Source organism: Bidens hawaiensis, unplaced genomic scaffold (assembly GCF_021521415.1).
Source record: "Bidens hawaiensis isolate Kalapana, Puna unplaced genomic scaffold, B.hawaiensis_p1.1 tig00015256_1, whole genome shotgun sequence".
In the NCBI taxonomy this organism is placed as follows: Eukaryota; Viridiplantae; Streptophyta; class Magnoliopsida; order Asterales; family Asteraceae; genus Bidens; species Bidens hawaiensis.
Window position 1 is genome coordinate 392,543 of NW_027492361.1, and position 22,336 is coordinate 414,878.

General features: G+C 35.0%; 1 protein-coding gene across 2 annotated transcripts; it reads right to left on the reverse strand.

The window, feature by feature from the left end:
• Positions 1-1,534: 1,534 nt before the first annotated feature.
• On the reverse strand, positions 1,535-3,753 carry LOC143548831 (protein BUD31 homolog 2). 2 transcript variants are annotated; one of them, XM_077039902.1, is made up of 4 exons: positions 3,678-3,753; positions 3,100-3,203; positions 2,819-3,006; positions 1,535-1,849 (listed from the first exon to the last, which is right to left on the reverse strand). In XM_077039902.1, the coding sequence occupies exons 2-4, from the start codon at positions 3,191-3,193 to the stop codon at positions 1,694-1,696; spliced, it is 438 nt and encodes a 145-aa protein (XP_076896017.1). In that variant the 5' UTR covers positions 3,194-3,203; positions 3,678-3,753; the 3' UTR covers positions 1,535-1,693. The 2 variants fall into 2 exon arrangements, with proteins under 2 accessions (XP_076896017.1, XP_076896016.1); XM_077039901.1 differs by having other exon boundaries at positions 3,100-3,201; positions 3,667-3,698.
• Between the last annotated feature and the right edge of the window lie 18,583 nt (positions 3,754-22,336).

The window sequence follows — 22,336 nt, forward strand, 5'->3', positions numbered from 1 at the left end:
AAGTTTGATTAGATTTTGGTTGGACATAAGAAATTGAAATTGTTATAAGTATTTATAGGGATGAGTAAAAATCGGTATGGCACCGATTGATACCGGTACCGAATCGGTACCAAGGTTTTGAGTTTTCGGGACCGGTACGGTATCGATATGTCCCGAATTTTACCTTAAATACCGGTACCGTCCTGGTACGGTACCGAACCAAACATTTCGGTACCGGTACCAAAAATTTGGAATTTTTGGGATCGGGATTTTCGGTACCGGTACGGTACCGGCTCATCCCTAAGTATTTCTACTAAATTCATCAAGAAAAATATGATGTGCACTATATATCCAAGAATAATGTTTCATGATGAGCTGGTGTGACCTAGTCGTTATCAAGCCCATTTGCGTATACAAATTTAATTAATGCGGCTAATACTCGTTCACTGTCTTCATGCACATCAATAATTGAATAAAATCAAAACACAACACTGGTCATCTAGTTGTTGATTCAAAATCATTAATGTTCACCAACCATATGTACCACACTACCACATATGCAACGAAAATAAGCTAACTAATGCATCTGTATGTAATAAAATACCGACAAAACGTACACGACATACAAAACATTAATATTCGCACGTGTATGTGTATGGTTAGGAAACATACTTTTGACATCATAGGAAGATAAAAATACCGTTTTTGAGCGTCTACAATAAGTACCACCCATTTAATATTTTCTTCTTTCTATTTCTATATACGGTTAAGCCAACATATGTCGCAAGTGGAGTATTATACGATGCTTAAGCATTGTCTCATGATTCATCTATTTCTGGTTGATCATATTTGTCTTGTTTGTAACAAGGCATTTTTGGGCTCCTTTGGAGGGCACACCATATATTATAGAGAGCTCTCGGTGTTCAAGTACATACACAATTTGGTTAGAGATGTGCTCTTTGACATATTCAGGCACACCGTGATCTCTATTAAGAAACAAGCACCTGTGAATTTTTTGACTAACCCGTTGGATGAAAGGTCAACTCCTAGACCAGTTGACACTTTGGTCTTTGGATGGATATAAGAGGAACACACGTGTGCATCTCAAAGAGGTTCTCTCCTTGTGGACTTGGGTAGTAGTGTTTTTATGGGGGTCAGGTTATATTAAAAGCTATTTTATGTATAGTGACCAAACACAAGAAAGTGTGTCTTCACAACCAACACGTGTCTATACTTTATACCCTTCACGCAACGCATTTGATATTTTTGGTTTCCTAGGGCCCGAGACAGTAGAGCTACCTAGTCGTGCCCAACGGGGATCATGAATAGTAATGTTATGACCTAAGTTCTATGAGTGTTATTTTTAAACGACTTAGTTTTACTATTTAAAAATAGTTAACGGCGTAACTTGTTGCCTGCTCGCTTTCTGTATCGATGCAAACACTATCTTTAGCACCAAGTTCATGATTTCTTTATATAAATTAGCTTACTTTACCAACATCATGATTCCTAGCCAACTTCAAACAAAGTGAAGGTACAGACAGATTCATGAAGGTCAAAACAGTAGGTTTCTAGAATATTTTACAAGCAAACGAGCATACATAGCCATTTAACACCAAGCCTGGTTAACAATACTCGAATAGATTAGGTTTGACAGTAAAACATGATGACAACTTATAAAACACGGCCAGTCGCTCGTGTAGATGTTTAACGGTCAATCTCCGCTTGCACAACCCTTGCAACCGCAGTGCACACACTCGATCACCTTCTCCTCCCGCAGATGCTTTGGAACTCTACAAACGCAAGTCGTCTGGAAGTTGTGATCACGCGGTTGAATACATCTTAAACAGCAAAGGCGCTCATATCCGGGCTAAGAAACATAAACAAAATATTAGAACGCTTTAATAAAATTAAAATATTCCAAATTAAGTATGCTCAAACTGAGGGTGTTCAAAAAACGTTAGAACCGACTGAACCGCCCGAACCGAAGCATGTCGACCGGTTTGGCCAATTCGGTTCACGATTAGGTTTTCGTGGCTTGACTCGTCCGGTTTAAAACTTGGAAATGGTTGTTTGGCCTTTAATGTTTATATATTTCATTTCAGTCATGGATTGTGCATATGTTCTATAATCATGAAACATCTTTAATTCTTTTATCATTTATACATATTTTAATACAACTAATGATTTTGAAAAAAAAAATCGGTCCACACCACCAAAACTAGGGGTGTAAACGAGCCAAGCTAATCGTTAGCTACTCGAGATAGGCTCATTGAAAGTAAATGATAAATAATCCCAAGCATGAGCTCAAGCCTAAAAAATAACTTTGTTACAAAGGAGCCCGAGTTCGAGATGGCTCATGAGTTGAACGAGCCTATTAGTCTATTACTATTATATTGTTTAACTAATAAATTATTATTATTATTATTATTATTATTATTATTATTGTTATTATTATTATGCGTAATTATGATACAGTAACTAAATAATACATATTATGTCATATATAAAATCATAGTTAAAATAAACATACAAAATAAATAAAATTTATATAAATATATTAATAAATGATTAACGAGCCATGCATCGTTTACACTCCTAATCAAAGCCAAAAAGTTAAAACCACCAAAGCGGTATAACCGGACGGTCTGGCCATCCAACCCAGCCCAATACGTCCGGTTTGGTCTGTTTTATCCCAAAACCGTAGTTAGTACTTAGCAGTTTGGCCCAAAATTTTTGTCAAAACCAGTGAACCATACCGTTAACACCATTAGCTCAAACATGCAACTTACTGTATTAAAAGTTTTAAAGTAGAATTGGACAAGATAAAAACAGTCACCTTCTTCCACTTAGCAATGATATTACGATCAGCATACCCTTGATCCAAGCAAAACTCAAACAACTCCTTTGAAATTTCTTTCCTACGATGGTAAAGATCATAGATGTACCGACTCTTCTGGTGTGAAATCTTGAAAATAGGCCACAGTGCCTCACATTTTCTCTTCCCATCGTGTGGATCATTCTCAGCTAACATTATATAAAAGTGTCTCATTAGTACAAACAAAAACAACCGAACTACAAAACTTCAAAAATATATAAAGAAAAGTGAAACAAACAAACCTTCTCTCATCTTTCCTTGTAATTCACGAAGAGTAGGTTCTATAAGCTCCCATCCCTCCGGGTATTTAACACGGTTTGTCTTCACCTTAGGCATTCTTCAACCTGAAGTAAATTAGTTGATCAAGTTATTACAGTATCAGACGCCATAAATGATTAAGATAATCCAATTGTTGCTATAAAGTAGCGACCGGTTGCTTCTAGTGTTCTACAGCTATGCTTTATAATGGCTGGAATAACCGATAAATAACTCCAGTGAAACATAAAAACAAATCTAAATAAGAACATTTTAGCTGCACTGTTTATGATATGAATTTATTATCCTCTTGTAAAAATTAAATCACCAAATTCAAGTGTTGGAGAGTTGAGGAAAGGCGAATAGCTCAAGAGATCAACAAAAACAGAGATAAAGAATTGGATGATTCTAAACCCTTGATGCTACTTTATGCATCGTAAATTAAAGGACTACATCAATTACATAATCATGATTTAAACAACCAATTGGATACTGAACCCTAAATAGTGAATCAAAACCCTAAAACTAAAAAGGTGAAATTGAAGAATCGTTACCTTGATTATGCTCCGAATGTCAATCCAACACTATCTTATCAATCCTTGCGTATAATGATGATCACAACTCAATCGCAAATGATTTAGCGTAGCTATATAACATCAAATCAGCCTTCCAAAATAAATAAATGGGAGAGAATAATAATAAGCCTCTTTTATATCTCGGAAAGTTTCCTTTGTTCGAAGTTGAACCCCTAACTTACGAAATTCACACTTTCAACTTTCTACATTGTTACAAATGGACGTAAATACAAAGATTGTCGTTTATGTTAGCATTAAATTTCATCATCGTTCGTCCTTTATCTTAAAAATTGAACTGATTTGTACTTTACATGTCCAAATACTACATCGTTTGCCATTCAGCCGTGACCCAGTTAGTTATTTTCGTTAACTCAAGTCACTTGCTTTGCACGTGAGAGAAAATTAGACATTTTACTAATTTATGAAAAAATATTTTAATAAATAAACTATATACATCCACGCACATACAACACACACATACACTCTCCCTCCCTCCCCCTCTCTCTCTCTCTCTTTCTTCTTTTCCCGTAAAACTCAAACCACAGCCACCACCCCACCCTCATCCCAAAATCCATCTTCGCAACCACCACCAATCTAAGTGACGACGGCGGCTGCTAGGGTTTCTCCTAGCATATGCTAAGTTGAGTTTTCAATACACCAGTAGACATGATTGCGCTAAGGGTTCACAATTATCATAAAACTATCAAATGACTGATGGATTCAGGATCAATTAAATCAATTTATTGAAGAATATATAAGAAAATCTAGTGGATTTCCCCATGGCCCCATGAATGTCATATTAGTGTATGAGAATGCAATGTAGGCTGTTTTAGTGAAAAACGGGGAGGAGATTGGAGATGGTGATGATGGCTGCAAAGATGGTGGCTTAAACAAAATTGTTCATCTACAACCTTAAACCGACCCAAATAATAGTTGTGGTTGTCTTCTTCTTTGATCATATTCAACTAGTAACCCTAAACTGGTCCCAATTTCGTGTTTGCCAAAGTCCGATTCAAATGGATATGTGAGGTTTTCCAACAATTTCTATTGATTAAGATGCAAACATGAGACTTACATATGGTGATTGAAAGGGTTTCAGGTGGTGGTGCTCGTGGTGGCAGATGGTGAAATAAAACGCGAAAATAAAAAGAGAAAAAAAAACAATACTTTTATCTTTCATCCCGGTTTCATAAAAAAATAAAAAAAATATCGGTTTAGCAAAACTATATATATATATATGTATGTATTATACTTATTTTTTAATTTTATACATGTTATTCTTTATACACATTAAAATAAATAATAATATACATATGTGTACATGATGTAAATGAAGATTAAATATATATATATGTGTGTGTGTGTGTATAATTATTTTTTTTATGAAACCAAGATGATTTTTTTTTGTTTTTTTTACTTTTAAAAAATTTTTGTTTTATAATTTTTTAAATATGTTTTTGAATGTGTTTTGTTGTTCTCCAAAATTGTTCTAAAAGTTCTTAATTTCAAAAGATTCTGTTAGGATTCTCACCCTATATATATATATATATATATATATATATAGACACACACACACATACTTAGTTTATTTATTAAAATGTTTTTAAGAGATGTGTAAGATGTCCAATTTGCCATCATGTGCAAGGCACGTCATCTGACTTAATGAGAAAAACTAACTTGGTTAGAGTCAAGGACAAACAATGTAGCATTTGGAAATGTAAAGTATAAATCATGTTAAATTTGAAGATAAAGAACAGGCGATGAAATTTGATACAAACAAAAAGGACAATCTTTGTAATTATGTCTTATAAATGGGAATTTTGCATATAGGGTTTTTGGGTAAGTTAAAATGCAAATAGAGACAAAAATAAGAAGTGGGAGGAGGATTCTAGTCACATAAAAAACCCCTAAAAAATTTAAAAAATAATAAAAAGATCACAACTCAATATATAAATAAAAAACGAAAAAAAATTAAAAAAACTAAAATGTTTCCCCCATCATTCTGTTTTCCAAAAAAACGACGAAAAAACACAATGGCGAGAAAAAAGGACACTTTGCCGAAAATGAACAAACAACACAAGAATATAAAAAGACACAATAGATCGTAAAATATAACACAATTCTGAACAAAATATGACACAATCTTGAAGAATATAACACAATATCAAGAAAAAAAGACACAATCAATGACAAAAATAATCACAAAACAAAATGATAAACAAAAAGACACAATGATCTTATCACTCATCATTGCGTCTTTTTACGAGATTTTTTTAGAACGAGAAAGACGGTGGAAACATTTTTGTGTTTTTACATTTTTAGTTTTTGTATTAAAATTTGAGTTACGATTTTTTTAATTAATTTTTCATTATTATTTTTTAGGGGTTTCTTTTGTGACTACAAATTCTTCTTATCGTTTTTTATTTTTGCCCCTTTTGCAGAATAACTTGACCTTTACATATATCATTTTATTAAGATGTCTTATTACATATTTACCTAAGCTTAAAATTAATTGTATATTTCCCTTCTCACAATAAAATTACCCCATTACCCTTTTGTGATTCTTATCAAAGGGCACTCCAAACATACGATTATCTTGGTATTAAGAGCATCCACATCCTATTCTTTATTTTTAATCATGTAATTTAACTAAAAATCAACTTTTATCTTAAACTAGCTTTTGTTTCCCATATTACAGGGTTGTTTTACATTATTCGTTTATAATATTTATATATATTGTTTGGATTTTAGTTTTATTTATTGCAAGGAAGTTAATAATATATACTTAGGATTTGATGATAAAAGTGTTTTACAAATAAATGAGATGTTATAATCCGGTTTAAAACTATCTAATTTGGTGAGACCACTGACCCGCTTACTTTTTTACTATAAAATTGTTTCTTAATTATAAGTAATATCTTTCTTTAAAAACTCAAATATTGATTTTTAGTATATCCCTATTTTATAGGATTTCATACAAATATTTGGTGAGATTAATTTTTAATTTAATGAGATGTTATAACCTGTTTAAGGGCTATCTGGGTTTTGTGAGACCCATACCCGTGAATTCGGGTCAAATGCATGAGAAACTTTCATTTACAAATAAAGTAATCTGGTGGCTTGAGAAAATTTACTAAGCAACTAGAAAGCTTTTAAATGTTTCATTTATATATATTTAAGATTTTGTTGATCTCTTAAAAAAGCTTCACATTTTGTCCCTTATATTTATCTTTATATTCAACTAGATAATAAACTTTTTATTAATTATATGGAATGGAAAGTGAGATCGTAAATATAAAAAATCACTATTTAAATCATATATATATATATATAGTTCATATAATTATGGATAAGGAAAAGTAAAAAGAATGAGATAGAGTGAGCTGATTTCTTTTTAATGTTTTTCATATATTTTAAGAGCACGGAGTACTGTAAAGAATGAGACGTGAATGCTTTAAGTTATGTTTTTTAAAGAATGAGACGTGAATGCTTTAAGTTATGTTTTTTAAAGCTTGGCCCCTTGCAATATTATGGTTAGAAAAGTTAAAGCGTACATTTTTTTTCGTTAGGAGGTTGCAACAGAATTAACAAAGCTTTGGTACTTGCTGGATTCGTAATATGGAAACTTAATGTACATATTTCTTTGGTTTCAATCACGTAGGTGATAATTGGCTTTGGGTTGTCGTAATTCGAGAATCTTCTCAGTACAGTTTCTAAGGAAAGTAATGCACGGTGTGTAGGTCCCGAAACCGGATCCGACAACGAACGGTTTTGTTCTTGATAAACGTGCGAGACGGGTGCGATAAATCAAACGACCGAACAAATAATAGAAAATGTAATAATGAACAATCTCGTTATCGGTTGAAAGATTTACAATAAACGCACGAACCGACCCCACCCAAGGTGAGCTCCCCTTGGGTGGGTGATTTCACCTAACAAAACACACACATAAGCTAACAACAAATGTCCTATATATAGCAAAACAAAAACATAATCTAGAAGCTTTCCCCCGTTGAAGCTAAACGTGTGCCCGAAGTTCTCGTCTTGTGTCCGAAATTCTAGCCCACTCTACTTATTAACTTGACCGTAAATATATAACGGGTTTCATACTTTGATATCGCAAGTCACATTTTTGGCCTTACACGGTGCTATCTGCCTTATTAGACCTGGCTAAATATCTCAAATGGTTCAATTGGATTACCATAAAGGTGATATGTTTTACTTGGAGGATCTTGTTAGATAGAATTCCCTTATTCTCTAATTTAGTTGTCAGGGGGTCAATTTCCCATTCTCATCGTGTCAATTCTATAGTTTATAGATTGGATCATCGGACCATGTTTTCCTTCGCTGCTCGTACTCCAAAGAAGTGTGGAGATGTGTCTCTTGGTGGGGTGACAAAGATTTTCATGTTCCTCTTCTGTTCACTCTCTCATGTTCGAATTAGTGTTTGCTCCAGTCTCAAAGGATGGAAAGAAGTAAAGAACCTATGGTTAGCGATTATCTATTATAACTTTGGTTTTATGGATCTCCCACAATACTCTGGTGTTTAAGAGGGCTAAATGTTTTTTTACCCAAGACTTCAGATGATTTAAAAGTTCAATTGTTCTGTTGGGTTCGTCACAAGTCAATTTGTTGGAGAAATGGAGCCCTTTCTTGTTTTCTTGGTTAATCTTTAGCATGCTTTGATTCTTCTGTTATTTCTTTGTCTTTGTTTTGTGTTTGTATCTTGCCGTTCTAAGGTTTTGTGTTTAATAAAATATAAAATGCAACAGTTCGTATTTCTTACTAACGATTATAATGTAATTTTCTTGAATGTATGAACGAGTCTATACATGATTTTCATATTGAATTAAGCGATAGTCAATACTTTGGAAGGGAGTGACACCTGTTGAATAAAAATTTGAGAAAAAGTGAAAAAATTACTTTTCTAAAGTAGCTAGAACTTGTTTAAAAAGCTTAATCGATTAGTTTGTTTTCTGAAGACCTTCAACGAACATGTTTTTCTAAAAGTAATTAGTTTTATTTAAAAGATGTAAATAGTTTCTTAAACTTGGCTAATATTGTTAACTTGTAACTTGTAAGGCCCCAACCCAGACATCTTACTTTAGTTGGAATGCGTATTTGATATTAATTTATGGTCAATTTGTTATTCTTTATCCGTCTTTATGAATGTCTTTTCATGTATGGATGCATATTAGGTTGCTTATGGTGTGTTTGTAACTAGCTTATGGTTAATTGCTAACATATTTCATAGGAGTAGTAATTGAGGGTTTAGAGATACCTAGTATTCTGCCACTTGACAGATCGGGAGGTAATTAAGTGTCGTCTATTTTGATCTTTTGCGGGTTCGAGAGTGATTGTGCGAGAGTGAGATACCCTCGATTCCTTAGATTCTTTAGGTCCGAGTCATAACCAAATTCAATACGAATACCCCTTTAGGCCTTTGAATGTATTGTGATTAGAGAGACTGGGAGACGATTTAATCTTTAGGTACCTTACTATAGTTAGGTAAGGTGAGAGCTGGAGGTGAACCGAACCATTAAAAAAGCAAAAACAAAACAAACAAGTCAGCTCATCGAATAATAAAATATATTTTACCTGCTTGCTTGTAAATATTGAGAGGTGTAAGCCAACTTGATTGAATATAATCTTTGATATTCCTTCCGTGTACCTTGTAGGCTAAAACCCCTCCGGTTGTGATCTTCCCCTGACTTGCGTTTTTCCTCCAAGCTAACAATAATTGTAAAAAATCCCTTTTTATTATTTTCTGGCCCGTCTCCCTTTGTACTTACAGCTTAAGGGATTTAGCTGATGTCACACCCCAGCTTAATGACGGAACATGCTGGAGGTGACAATATTTGTATCATAGCTCAAAAGACAGTATTCGTCAGGGCCAACGGGCCTTTTTTTCCGGCTCGACCGAGACATATAAATTTCAGAAGAGAACGAGATGTTGATATTTAAATTTCAAAGTTATCATAAGTATTTTGTTGTTAGACACTTTTATAATATGTCATAAATTAGTTATATGGAGTATTTGGAAATTTTAATGATGACTCGTTTACATTATTGGGTGTTTTTATTTGGCGATATACGGAAGCAATAATTCTTGAAGTTAATGAGTCTTGGGTTCTTGTGTTGAGATATCGAGTCACGCCCATTGGAAATTATAGACATGTGGGTCGAGCCTAATTTGATGATTTTTCTAGATATGGGCCAAGCCCATCTTGTGCTTTCTAGGTTGTGAGCCGGGTGTGCTTCTTTAACCCATCAGGTCAAATTAAGGTTGACTAACAAAACATAAACGTGTGCGACTTACGGCTATTCTAAGTTTAGCAAATGTCGAGTCTTGGTTTGTCACATTAAGGCTCACTTATAAATCCTTTTTTAAACCTTATATTTTTAGGGTTGTCATTAAAAGAACAATCTATCCGGTAATGCATGTCAAACATCCCCGGAGTGTGAAACCCTTCCATGATTATGATATAGACGTTTATTAAAAAGATTATAAAAAACCGTATGATTAAAAACATCACATTTCAATTTTATTACACAAATTTGAAACATTTCTCTCTACCAATAATTAAATATTTCTTATCACTATATCATGCTATAGATCCTGATCTAGATCTATATTACTCTTGAAACGTAAACCGAGACAGATATGCGGAGTGAAATCAAATAAATAAATAAATAAATATATATATATATATATATATATATATATATATATATATATATATATATATAGCATATTAAAGATGTATAGCCAAACAAATGTTTACATTAAGAACCAAATGATTACAATTACCCAAAAAGTATACACCTATCAATTAAGCACCATTCCACAAAAGGCTTGTTGTTCAGCATCCATACGTTGAAAACTTGATTTCTGGTTGATGCAAATATCGGCACAGAACTGTTGAACACTTGCCTCGTGTTCTTCCTCAATGTGCACCCCTTTGCAAAAGCCAACATCCGATCCCCCGGTGAACTTGCTATGTTCCCAAGCGCAGCCTGTTAATGATTTGCCTTCTTGTTTGCTGCTTCTTTAACTAAAATAACAAGATCCATATCAACAAGTTACTAAATAAGAGTATGAACACATATTAAGAAAAGGAATGTTTAAACAAGATTACAAGAACAACATGCCTATCCACGGTGACTAGATTCTGGAATCTGATTAGAAACCGTTTCCTATATAAGCTGAGTTCCTCATGTATTGCACTACGAAAGTCATCTGGCTTGCTGCCATGTAACCGACTTTGTAACTGAACACATATAATTAGTTATTTAAACAGTGATTAATATATCATTCATAACATAACCGATATAAAGGACCAAGTTTGTAACAGTATAAGCCTCACCTTTCCAAGTGGTCTAGAAACGGATAAATCATCCCATCCTTGATCCATACGTATTCCTAACACAAATGAAACAACATAATCATATTCAATAAATATTTAATAAGACAATAAGAAACTATTAAATGTAAAAGGTAACCACTGATCAACTCACCCACGTTACTAGAAGTTACAACAACTTCAACGTCGGAATGAGCATCATCTACCGTTGCTTCGGTGTCAAATTTGCAGCGCAACCCTAAATTCAGACCATAAGATCAACATTCGATCCGTTAGTAAATGAAGAACAAAATATGAAAAGGAATCGGTTTCCATTTTGAAACACTACCACATGATATACAACGAGAATTAAAGAATGTTTTAACAAAATTACCTGAAAGATATGATGCGTGTCCACTATGAATAATCAACATGTTGCGATTAACGTCTGCTGTGAGCACCCTTCAACACATAAATTAAAGCAATCGTCAGAACATGAATTAGGATATATATATATATGCATAAAAAAAGATCAGATCATATCAGATCGTTAATTAAATAACAGATCGACGAAAAGACGTACACAAACTGATGAATTAGGATTGGAGCACCGATCATAGCTAAGCGGCCGTCAAATGAATTGAACATGAAGTACAACCCTAGCTATATATGTCTATATATATATATATATATTATACATGCAGGCGAAACCCTAATTCTTAGAAAGTTCTAACTGTATGAAAAACAATAAACTGGACCTCTTTTATTTGGGCTTATCGATTCGACAGGGCTAAATAAAATGAATAATACTAATAGTCAGTTTTTGAACAAAAAAACAAAACACCATCAGTCTTGCAATTACAGATAATTTATTTTTTCCCGAACAATTAGAAACCTTGTTCGTTATAGAAAATCTAGCAAAAACCGGGTATGTTCGAATATAAATATGGATATATTTAGATGTAAATATATCTCGTACTCGTATTCAAGGTAAAATCTATTATAACAGCATCTACGATAATGACAAAATCCACCCCATATGAAACTCATATTTTATAGATTCCAAATGCGGGGTTAACTTGTCACTCTAAATTTGTGATGAGATCATGGAGAAAATTAAAACGCACTGCAAAAATTCAAAGATATACAAATAAATAAGCAGTGGCGTAGCCACCCTATGGTCATCGGTCAAACCCAGTCTTTTTTCGGTTTTATATAACCTATAGTATCGAGCCATTGAGCGAACCCATTCTTTTTCAACGAGCGAATCCAGTGTCTTTTTAAAAAAAGTATTCGAACACATTAATTATATATGAAAATTTTTGTTCAAATTTAATAATGAATAGTTTTTTTTATAAAATATAAAAAACTTTAAAAATTGCTAACAAACATTATAAATGGGCCAATAATAACCCATATATAGATTATAAAAAAAGGTCCAAATTATTCATATAATTGTCCGGTAAACCCAAGCTAATTAGCATTCTTAAACATAATACCTAAGTGAAAATTAAATAAAAAACAAACACAACATCCATCGCCTCAGTGACCAATAAATTATGTTTTTGTCGACCAAACGACCATCGCCTTGTTTCCTTTGCCAGTACGGCTTCAATCATCGCCTTATCTGCCGCACTTCAACCAGATGACAACAACGATCGGTTGATTGACTCTTCTTTTGATGAGCCTTCAATCGATCCAGACCTCACGACAAATCTTTCTTTGATTTTGCGGAATCAGATGGGTGGCGACTATATGTGTGTGTGTGTGTTTGTTATATTGAAATACAAATAAACAAGAACATAATAGTATGCTTTAACTTTTAAGTGGGTTATGGAGGAGCTGAATCATCAGCGTGTGAGCTGTGAAAGATACAGATTATGGGTGTGGGAGTTGTTAACGGAGCTGGATTATCTGCGTGTGAGCTGTGAAGGAGCTGAATTATGGGTATGTGAGCTGTGAAGCTAGATTATTAGAGAGTGGCTATGAGGGATCAGGATTGGCAATGACTTTTACATTTTTTAAAGATTATGGAGAGCTAAATTATCAACGTATGAGGTGTGAAGGGCTAGATTACGAGAGTGTATATTGTGAACGAGTAAGTACAACAATATACACTATTTTCCCAAGAATATAACAAAGAATTAGTAAATCATGTATAATGAAATTATGTGTGTTTTGTAAGGTGTAAATCACCCACCCAAGGGGAGCTCACCTTAGGTGGGGTCGGTTCATTTAATATTATAATCTTTTGCAACTGATAATGAGATTGCTTCTAATTATATTATCCGTTTATTATTTACTAGATCGTTTGATTTACCGCACCCGTCTCTGTTGGACCTCGTTTTGTATTAAGTCTTTTGTATTGAAGTTAATGTATTTGGGCTTGTATTTTGTAGTTTGTATGTTTTATGTCGTTTGGGCCCAAGGCCTTGTAAAGAAGCACAATGGGCATATTATAATGAAAGTATTCTCATGCATGCTTCCTAGGAAGCATGGCATGAGAACAACAAGCTTTTTGTTCAATCTTTCTTGCTCTCTTTCTCTCTCACTCTCACTCTAGAAAACCGAAATAACTCTCATAGATCCTAGACCAATGGTAGCTTGGTGTGATATTTCGCTAGCACCAAGTTTGGTTGATCCAAGACACGTTGTTAGATTCGACCCCGTTGGGACCTACATTTTGGTATCAGAGCTTCGGCTCGACTAGTTGAGGTTTTTGGATCACAACCTTAGGTTTTGATCTTGAGAAAGAACATAAGTGTTGTTTTAAAGTTGTGTAATTACAGGTTCTTGCAAAGAAAACTACAAAAATACAAAAAGATTCGGGTGTAAAAGTTTCACAAAATGACTTAAAAAGTGTTCTTGGTAGAAATCATAAGCATAAAAGTGTTAAACTCAAGCAATCGGTTGTTAAAATTGTTGAAAAGTGTGTTTATGTTCTCTTTCGCATTCGCATGTACCAACAAAGTGGTTGTACTAACCTTTGACAAAACTTGTTAGGTGAAGTACAAAACAGATCCAAAAAAAGATTGTTTCTAGAAGAAATTATGAATTCGCATTCGCATGAAAATGGCACACGCTTCGCTTAAGGTTTCGCTTCGCATAAGAGGATTTCGCTTCGCTTGGTAATTCGCATCGCATCAGAAATTCGCATCGCTTGAGAAAGGTTTTCGCATTCGCACCGGTTTTCGCTTCGCTTAACAATTCGCATCGCAAGACAATTCGCTTCGCATAACAAACAATTTGCATCGCACACTGATTCGCATAGAAAATTCATGCGAAGCGAATAACTCTATTCGCATCGCATTCAAATCATTCGCTTCGCATACCGTGTGAATAGTTTGAAAGTATTTTCTATTCGCATCCTTTGCGAATTATTTGTTCTGTACTTGTAAAATTTCATCAGTTTGAAGACATTTGGTGTTTAGAACTTTTTTGAATCATGTCTACCGCTGATTCTGAGTTGCTAAAGAGCTACAGGCTGCTTGAGAATCAAGCAGGAACAACAACAAAACCTCCAAAATTCATGACTTTAGAAGATAATTTTGTTGATTTCAAGTGAGGGTTTATGAACTTCATCGCTTTGACTGACTCTGACCTACTGAGATGTTATGAAATAGGTCCTCATGTTCCTATGATAGTCACATCTAATGGAGAACAACCAAAGCCCATTGAAAGTTATGATCAAAATGACAGGACTTTGGTGGAACAAGATAAGAAAGCATTTCTCACACTGACTGTTTGTCTCTCAAATGAAATCATAGAAACTCTTCATGAGCATACAACTGCCAAAGGGATAAAAGGGATATGGGATGGCCTTGTGGAGAAAATAGAAGGAAATGCTGAGATTACAGAAAACAAGAAGGCATTGTTGAAAGAAGAGTTTGATATGTTTAATTATCGTCTAGGAGAAACTGTGGGGGACTTAATCAAAAGATTTGAGAAATTGTAAGTAAGAATAAAAGTTGCTGAAGTGAATATCATGAATTCAAAAGTAAACACAAGCTGATGAACTCCTTTCCATACTCCTGGAGCACCAATACACTAACAATTAAGAGAACAACAAACTTAAATGCCATCTCAAACACTGATTTGATATCCACTATCAAGTCCTTTGAGATGGATGAGCAAATGAGAATGAACAATCATTTAAGTTCTCTAAATCAAGCTGGAATGAGTTCATGGTCAACAAGGTCTACTGCTTTCATAAGCAAGTCCCAGCAGAATATGTATCCGGTGACCACTCCAAAGTACTCCTCATTAGTGCCTCATCAGAAAACAACTTTTATCTCCACTGGAAATCAGTCAGTATCATCAGGTTCCAGTTCATTTCAAAAGACAGTTGACAGTGCAGTAGAACAAGCCTTAAAAGCTCATGGAATCAATTCATCTTCTAAGAATATGTCAAGTCAAAATTCAAGCTACTATGATGCATTTCCAATGTTGAATGACTCAAATGTAGCACTGGTTCATGCGTTCTTGTGAAGTCATGAAGAGTTACTGCAAGGAAAGCTATTGCCACCACAATTTGAACAAGGAGATCTAAATGACATCAACAAGAAAGATCTCAAGAAGATGGACATCAAATATCAAATGGCAATGGCAGTGCACAGGGCAACGGACTTCATAATGAAGTACGGAAAAGACAGTTTCAAAGATTCTGACAAGAAGAGAATTGGGTTTGATAAGGAAAAACTCAGGTGTTACAACTGCAATGAATTGGGTCACTTCTCAAGAGAATGCACAAATCCTCCCAAACCAGTAAATGACATTCGTGTACCAGAAGTTTCTTATGATGAAAACAACAAGTCAGCTGGGAAAAAGCATGTAGTTCAAAAGCCAAGCAGTTCAGTTCCAAGAATCGGAAGTTATCCACACAAGGGCAACTCAAGTTCAAGCACAAGAGCCCTTGTCTCTCAGGCAGAGGTCCATTTCGGTATGGATTAGGATGAACAGTTTTAGGAACTAAAGAAACCTCTAAATATGGCAGGCATGGCTTTCTCTTCAAACAATGAAACATCTTCATCTTCAGCTGCAGTTTCTAATACATCTCCTGGTGATGAGGTATATCACAATATTTGTTCTCAAACATGCATCAAAAAGGTTGCATTTTATGGACACAATCATGATGAGGTTTTGAAATAAGTTTCAAAACTTAAGGAATTGAATGCTGAGTATGTAAAGGCCGATAAGATTTACGTTGAGAAGATTGAAACTCATAATGATGATGTAGCAAATCTCCGACTTAAAAGTTTTCAAACTGAGCAAGAGGTAATATATTATAAAAACATAGTTTCTAAATTAAAAGGTGAAATTAGTGATTTAAAAAATGAAGTTTCTGTTAATAAGGTACATGAAAAGATAGTCGAGAGATTTGAAACATCATCCAAACAATTAGATGATATAATTGGAGCCCAGAGAAGTACTAAACTAAAGGCTGGGTTAGGGTATGATTATACTACTGTAAATCCTCCTTTGAATGACAATTATACCAGTCTGCCCTACTTTAGCTATAATACTTCTCCTGAGGAAGAGTCATATGGGGTTGGTAGAATACCAAAACCTGTGAAATTTGTTTCTCCCGTGTCACAAACTTCTGCTCCAGTCCTAACATCTAATAAATCTAACCTCAATGTATCTTTTGAAGCAGGTGATGTAAACAAAAGTGGATGTGGAAAAGTTTACATGGATTATATGCAAAATGAAGTTTTAGAACCACGTTTTGAATCTTGTGTGGGACTAATCAAATCCATTAACAACCCAGTTTGTAATAAAGCCTGTGAATCAATGTTAGAGAATTTGAAGTCAGGATCAAACTTTGTATTTTGTGAAAATCTGACTAGTGAAAGTTGTAAAATCAATTATAATGAAAAGGAATGTTTATCTTCTGACTCTGATTGTGAAACAGTTTTTGATGAAACAATTGAAGACAAGGTTGATGGACAGAGAGGTCCTAGCTACTCATCAACTGGTCATCATGTTAAGGATTTAAGAGAACAGAAATCCCGTTTTAAGAATGATAAACCAAGCACATCTTGTAAATACGTGCCACCTAAGAAAACTTTATTTCCTCAACATTACAACCAATCTGATAGTGACTATTACTACTCTCGTCAAAAACCCAGGCAGTCCAGTTACTTTCATGCTCAAGTCACTAATGATCATGACGTACTATAGGACAGATAGATATTACAGACATGTTAACTCCCCTACATTAGCTTATATGTCAGATCACGCATACTTCAGTAAAGAAAATGTCTATAAAACCAACTCTAGAAAATGCTGTTTTGTTTGTGGAAATCCTTCTCATCTTACAAGACATTGCAAGAACTGGCACAAACAACAAAAATATTTAAACAGTAAGTTTCGTCAGTCATTTCCCAAGGTTGCTTCTAAACCTAAGATAATGACTAACCAAACTCATTTCTCTACCAGTGAGACGGATTCAAAGTTCAAAGGAGAAAAGAAACCATTTTGGTTAACTCAAAGGGAGAGAAAAAGGTTGGGAACGGGTTTAGAAACTGATAAATCTAAGAACCAGCCAATGGTCTTCACAAAAGGAAAATCTGAGGACTTTGTGGTTAAACCCAAACCAAAACAAAGGCAATCCAGAAAACTCTTTCAAAACCGAGGAAATTTCAATTCTAGTTCCTCGAGGGATTGTTCTTCAGATTCTGATCCACCAAAAGATTATATTTTCAAGAATCATAAAATTAAGCTTGGTGATTTTTTGTTTAATTTTCCCGAAACAATCAAGTCTCGGGACCCCACTGCTAACTAGCTGTTCATGTGTATAGGGTCAGTCAGGAAGGCCTATCAATAGTTTGGTACTTAGACAGTGGCTGTACCCGACACATGAATGGAGATGAGTTATTGCTGTTCGATGTTAAACCATTTGACGATGGGCACGTCTCTTTTTCCGGTGATGTGGGAGGAGAAATAACGAAACAGGGAGAGGTCTCAAACAGTACCCTGACATTTGATGAAGTCAATCTTGTTGAACAACTAAACCATAATCTCCTCAGTGTGCCACAAATATGTGATAAGCATTATTCCACCCTTTTCACTGAAAATGAGTGTTTTATATTGAAACCTGGATTTAAGGTCCCAGAGGAATGGATTTTGATGCATACTCCGAGGCATAATGATGCATATATTCTGGACATGAGAAGCAATTATTCAATGCGTGCTACTTTGTGTTTATTGTCCAAGGCCTCGGAGAATGACTCATGTTTATGGCATCGTTGCTTGGGTCACGTTAACTTTAAGAACTTGAACAAGTTGGTTAAAGGTGACCATGTGAGGGGTTTGCCTGTCAAATCTTTTCATTGTGCTGAAAAATGTCTTTCTTGTTCAAAATGCAAACAACACAAACTCCCTTACAGGCCAAGATTGTAAATTCCATAGATTCCATTCTTCAACTGTTACACATGGATCTGTTTGATCATATCCAACCACTGGCAATAGGTCGAAAAGCCTACTGTCTAGTTATTACTGATGATTTTTCGCGTTTCAGTTGGACTTTTCTTCTAGGTCACAAGGATGAGACTGCTCAATTTCTCATCAGGTTCATCATTCTGGTTGAGAATCAAACAGACAAGTGAGTCAAGTGTATCAGAAGTGACAATGGAACAGAATTTTTCAACAAGGTGGTAAATGAGTTTTGTCACAACAAGGGGATTCTTCGTCAGTTCAGTGCATCGTACACTCCTGAACAAAATAGGGTGGCTGAAAGACGAAACCGTACATTGGTAGAAGCTACAAGAGCAATGTTGTCATACTCAAAACTTCCTTTATTCTTATGGGGAGAAGCCATCAACGCCACTTGCTTTACCCAAAACTGAGTGTTGCTGAACAAGAGATTGAACAAGACTCCTTATGAGATCTTCTATGGAACAAAGCCAAGGGTCAATTTCTTCATAACGTTTGGATGTCCTTGTACTGTGCTCCAAACAAATTCCGTCTCAACTTCCAAGTTTGCTGAGAAGGCTGATGAGTGCTATTTTGTAGGCTATGCAGCTGACAAAAGTGCTTATCGGGTATATAACAAGAAAACTAGAGTAATCTTGGAATCGTTTAACATTGATTGGCAAGAATTGAATCCTACTGACGCACACTCCGGTCCATTGGATGTTTGATTATGAATGCCTGTTCAAGCAATTTTAGGGAATGTATGTAACTCTCGTTGTTTCCCCTGTTCCTTCTGTTGTTTCTGCATCTATCCATGCTGGTGATAATCAGTCAATCTTGATGCATGCCGTGTTAAGAGGACTAGATGATATTCAAGTAGCTGCCCCTGCACCTATACTAAATACTCCACCAGTGGATAATCAACCGGCCGCTGTAAATGAAGTGCCCCCAGTCAAAGACATTATTGGAGATCCATCGGCCGACATTCAAACACGTAGCACCTCTGGTAACATTAACAGATGTCTCTTTGCATGTTTTATGTCACAGGTTAAACCCAAAGACTACAGAGTTGCTTTGAAGGAAAATTCTTTGGTTGAAGCCATGCAAGAGGAACTGTTGCAGTTCAAGAAGCTAAATGCTTGGAGGCTAGTCAAGAAACCAGAAAATAAGAGACCAATCGGAACAATGTGGGTGTTCCAGAATAAGAAAGATGACAAGGGGGTAATCATAAGAAACAAAGCCCGGCTTGTTATACAAGGTTTCTCGCAACGTGAGGGTCTTGATTACGATGAAGTTTATGCACCTGTAGCCAGATTGGAAGCAATACGTATCTTTTTGGCCGACGCTTCGTACATGAACTTCAAAGTTTATCAAATGGACATGAAGACAGCCTTCTTGTACGGAAAGGTGAAAGAAGAAATTTACGTTAAGCAACCTCCAGGTCTTGAGGATCCAGATCATCCTAATCATGTTTATCGTCTTGACAAGGCACTTTATAGTCTTCACCAAGCACCTCGTGCTTGGTATGCCACTCTGGTTGACCATTTGGTGAAGAATGGGTACAAAAAAGGTATTGTTGATCAAACACTCTTTGTCAAGAAGGTTCAGGGTGATCTGATTCTAGTCCAAGTGTATGTTAACGACATCATCTTCAGGTCTACGAATGAGAATCTGTGCAAGGAATTTTCTGAGGTCATGCAAAAGTGATTCAAGATGAGTTCTTTGGGAGAAATGACTTTCTCCCTTGGTCTGCAACTTGAACAGAAGACAGATGGAACTTTGATTCATCAAGATAAGTAAGTTCATGACATTGTTCAAAAGTACGGGTTCAAGGATTCATCTGCATTTATGACACCAATTGATACACGACCAGTTCTCGCTCCTGATCCATTGGGAAAGCTAGTCAATCAACACCCGTATAGGTCTATGATTGGCTCACTGATGTATCTCACTGCAAGCAGACCGGACATCATATTTCATGTTTGTCAGTGTGCCAGATATCAATCCGATCCAAGAGAATCTCACATGACCGCTGTCAAACGTATTTTCAGATACCTGAAGGGAAGACCTCGATTGGGACTCTGGTACCCAAAAGAGTCCCCTTTGGAGCTTCATGCATTCACTGACTGCGATTATGGGGATGCAATCTAGACCGAAAGTCAACATCAGGTGGATGTCAATTTCTGGGTGATAGGTTGATTTCTTGGCAGTGCAAAAAGCAAGTCACCGTGTCCACTTCAACTGCGGAAGCTGAGTACATAGCTGCATCCAGTTGTTGTTCCCAAGTCATTTGGATCCAGCATCAGCTGCTGGATATGGTTTGAATTTTTATGATACTACGATCAAGTATGATAATGAGGCTGTCGTTGCGATTGTTAAAAACCCGGTCCAGCACTCTAAGACAAAACACATCGACATCCGAATACACTTTATTCATGATTGTTTTGATCTTAAGCTAGTCAATATCAAAAGGGTCCATACTGATTTTAACTTTGCTGATCTCTTTACAAAAGCCTTCAGTCGTGCTCGATTTTTTATTTCTCGTTGAATCCTTGGGCATGATCTCTTTTGAGTAATTTTTATCCTTTTGTTTTAAAATTGTAAATATTTTTAAAATATGTCACAATTTTAGAGGGAGAAAATGAGTTAACTTTTTGTCACCAAAAAGAATTTACAATTCACTTTAACAAAATCAAAAATCAAGTCATTTAACTTAACAAAAAAAGTTCATTTTTATAAATATAATATTAATTTCATCTTTACTCCCACTTAAGAATATGCTTAAGAAAATTCAAAAGGAATTATCCGCTTAGAGAGAGTCGGGTATTTAAAATTTTCAAATTGAGAATTTGATCGGACCTTATGGAAAATGATAGTACATTAGTATGTAATGATCATAACGCATGAAAAGAGTAGATCAAAAGTCTACAAGATCACTCATAGATATGTAGATAGGCTTGACAAGCAAGTAAATGTCGGGTGATATATACCTAAATTCTTGCCGGTACTAGTGGCTATACGTTTATGATGCGGTTGCATGATTCCTCTAAAGTAATATCTATGAAGAATTTATAGTTTGGCCCGGCCAAAATCACCATGCACACAAAGAATTTATTATGATGATGATTACGCCACACGAGCCTCCCCCCACGGGATTTTAAAACCCGCTACAGGATTTAAGAATCTGAGTCGTATAGTTTGGCCCGGCCAAAATCACCATGCACCGTACACCCGCACAGTAGGCATACGCAACTAATTCTTAGTCACTAGGACTAATTAATATTACCAATCATAGGCCATAGAGTAACATATATATATATATATAGTCAGTCCAAAGTATGAACTAATATAAATAGGTCTACTCGTATTCAATTAGTACCAGACCTAATAACATCCACAAACCTAGTCCATAAACAACATATAACCATTATTCATAACCCAAAACGAGTCTAAAATATCCTATGGCATAGAATATAGTTCACACATGGTCCCATAAATATACAAATACAAATAAGACTACAATCAATCAACTAAATAACTTCATTAAGCATAGCCTTTGGTATAAAATATCGGGAACATGTAATTATAGACGTGTCTATTATTATCCTCAAACCTAGGCTATCATTAATATATGGTTTCTAGGAGTATGAAATTACAAAACGAGTCTGATTATGTCCTCAAATATAGACTATCAATAATAAATAGTTCTCAGAAATATATAATTATAAACGAGTCCAATAATGTCCCCAAGCATAGACTACCAATAATATATATAATTTTCTGATATATATATATATATATATATATATATATATATAATTATAAACGAGTCTAATAATGTCCTCAGACATGGACTATAATATAAATCTTAGCCAATCGATCAACTGAACAAC